The 2,829-nt window shown below is 37.0% G+C and overlaps 2 protein-coding genes across 2 annotated transcripts; both read right to left on the bottom strand.

The window, feature by feature from the left end:
• Nucleotides 1-170: 170 nt before the first annotated feature.
• LOC143024554 (uncharacterized) lies at nt 171-1,105 on the bottom strand. Its single transcript, XM_076183365.1, has 2 exons — nt 615-1,105; nt 171-501 (listed from the first exon to the last, which is right to left on the bottom strand). The coding sequence occupies exons 1-2, from the start codon at nt 1,103-1,105 to the stop codon at nt 171-173; spliced, it is 822 nt and encodes a 273-aa protein (XP_076039480.1).
• A 431-nt stretch (nt 1,106-1,536) lies between these two features.
• On the bottom strand, nt 1,537-2,202 carry LOC143024553 (uncharacterized). The gene has a single exon (XM_076183364.1). The coding sequence runs from the start codon at nt 2,200-2,202 to the stop codon at nt 1,537-1,539; it is 666 nt and encodes a 221-aa protein (XP_076039479.1).
• Nucleotides 2,203-2,829: the final 627 nt, after the last annotated feature.

Below are 2,829 nucleotides of genomic sequence, written 5' to 3'. Positions count from 1 at the left end.
AAACAATTATCAATAGCATTCAATACATATCGAGGGATCATCGACGCCTCATCAATAATGAAGATTTTCACCTGCCTGAGAATATTGGCTTGGTCAGAATTAGGTGGAATATTGCATGTAATTGCCTCAGTCAAAGGAACAGGAAGTTTGAAGACACTGTGAAGAGTTTTTCAATTTTTCAATAGTGTTGCTGCAATACCTGTCCAAGCAGAAGTACTAACAGCTACATTTTGAGCCACCAGGTAATCATGAATCATATTGAATAGAAAAGTTTTGCCAGAGCCGCCAGGTGCATCCAAGTAAAACAGTCGGTGGTTGGTTTCTAATCCTCTATCTATTTCACTTACAGCGTTAATGACACTATTAAATACATATCTTTGCTCAATATTTAGTACTTCAGGATTGACTTCTTGAATTTCTTCCATATGTTGAATGGCAGGAGGCTCACTGATTGGTTCTGGCAGACCAAAATCATGTTTATGTGATGCAGAGCGATATTTTCTGCAACATTATTATCATATTGGCATAAAAGGTCCTCTATCATAAGGTGTTTGTTATCATTCCATAATTGTAAGGCATTTTGTGGTGTATTGAATAAGCAAATCATTGCAAACATGTTAAGAAGCTGTCGTGGCATTTGATATATAGCTGCCTCACTCAAAGCCATTTCTAGTTCGTTGTCATCTTCAAGTAGTTGCAATCGAATACAGGCATCCTTAAAGGTCGGCAACTGTTCACCTCCTACAGTTTTCAAGTCATCAAAAGAAGTTGCACCTGGTACATGAAGAAGAAGCATCCTTAAATGGAATTTCTCAGCATTTCTAGGACTGGCAGAGTACATTCTCGTTACAATCTGGCGGTGACGTTGTCTTCTGGTCCAAGTGTTGCTTTGGTTATTAAATACATAATATTCAGGGATATCAGTATAAAGGTGGGCTCTTGCATCCACGTCACTTTGGTTAAGTTTGAACCATGCAGTTAATTGCGTGTCTTGTCCTTCTGCACGGGCAGCAGCCTGTCTTTGCTCGCCCGGCTTATAATAAACTTGTTGCTGATCAGGCAAATGGAGTGCCAGTCGGTAAACTGTATGCGACTGTCCATACATTTTATATTCTGACAAACGCCAAAATGCTTCAGGCGGAGATACGTATCTACACGAAATATATTGTTTAATTTCATTATATTCATTTTCATTAGTTTGATTGTTGTTCATATTCATTTCCATCATTGCACAATCATGTCCTTTATAGACATATTTGAAAAGATATTTCACACTTTTTACTGATATACACACTTCTACATTAATGTGAGCACCATATTTTCTGAGTAAATATTTATTATATGGTACTACAAACCTACAGTCAACCTCATGGACGCCCACTCTAACAGAATCTCCATTATTTCTGCGTCTGTAAAGAGGATATCCAGAAACATTTGTTATAGTCTCCTCCTGATACGGCATAGGAAATTTCTTTTGACACTCTCCCTCTACCATACAGATTGAATTGGGATTAAATGTACCGCAGGGTCCATGAATCATGAGTTTTTTTTCACTAATTCTCTCAATTTTGGATCATGTTCTGATGGTAATTCAGCTGAAACAATATTATCAATTTGTTCTTTAGTTCTAATTTTATCTTCTTCACGCAGCATGATTAGCATGTGACAATGCGGGAGACCTCTTTTCTGAAATTCAATAACATGTATCGTAGCAATAGGTACCCCAAGTACATGTCTGTCCTTTATGTCAGTCATTAATTCATTGAGATGTTGTTTGAAAACTCGTGCCAACAAATCAGGTCTGTTCTGTGCAGTTTCATGAGGCTGTAAGTTTTCAGTTACTTCTCGACATTTTGGATTGCAAGTATATGTTATAAATAAATCAGGCCTTCCATACTTGCAAACTATAGCCATTGCATCTTGATAGCATTGTTGCATATTTCGTGAGCTCCCAGTGAAGGATGATGGCAAAATGACAGGTACTCCAGGATCTTCATTTTCATTATTTCTTGCAAGGTGATCCATCAAACCTGAATACATTGCAACTCTTAGTTGTGCCTGATTTTCTGCAATGAATTTCAAACGACAACCCTCTACTTTAACAGAAGCATCAACTATATATTGCTGAAATAGTTTTCCACCACTGTGTATTGGACTGAAGCCACCTCTTATAGCTAGACGATATGCATAAAAATCCTGCATAGTAACCTTGTTACGAACTCTAGTTTACCTATTTTCTACATGAGTAATGTTTATATGCCATCCGAATTCACCATGAGGAAAGAGAAGAGGGTAAATCATTGGATCAAGATGGCAAGAGAGGTAGGATATCCTCTACCTCTGTTGTCCTTCAGGGTACACTATAATGTCACGCTGGACAGGAGGTGCTCCATCATCACCGACAAATATTGCTGCAATTTTATCATTTGTTGGATTATTATATCTCCTCGCATCAAGGCTGGCAATAAATTGCATGGTTATTTTTCTGGGAGGGATATTTTGTATTGCAGCTCTTTGTTGCTCTTCAAGTTCGACAGTTCTCATGTTTTTATATGCCCCTACATAAGGATTATCGACCATTGCTTGAGATATTTTTTCGAAAACTGAATATAAGCAATTAGAATTTTGATTAGCATTTGACCTCAGATTTAATGCTTCATTTGTTTCAATTATATAGAGCTGTCCATATTTTCTTTCTTCATTTTCATTTGGATGTAAATTTGTTGCATAATGATATATTTGTCCTTGCAATCGAAAACAATATGGACCATGACGGGTGCATCTAATGACTATGAAAGTTATGTATCAATACAGAGAGATTTAAAAAAG

Source organism: Oratosquilla oratoria, chromosome 4 (assembly GCF_046742065.1).
Source record: "Oratosquilla oratoria isolate Oo_2021 chromosome 4, ASM4674206v1, whole genome shotgun sequence".
In the NCBI taxonomy this organism is placed as follows: Eukaryota; Metazoa; Arthropoda; class Malacostraca; order Stomatopoda; family Squillidae; genus Oratosquilla; species Oratosquilla oratoria.
Note: the sequence above shows the minus strand (reverse complement) of the source record. Positions and strands in the feature narration are given on the sequence as shown.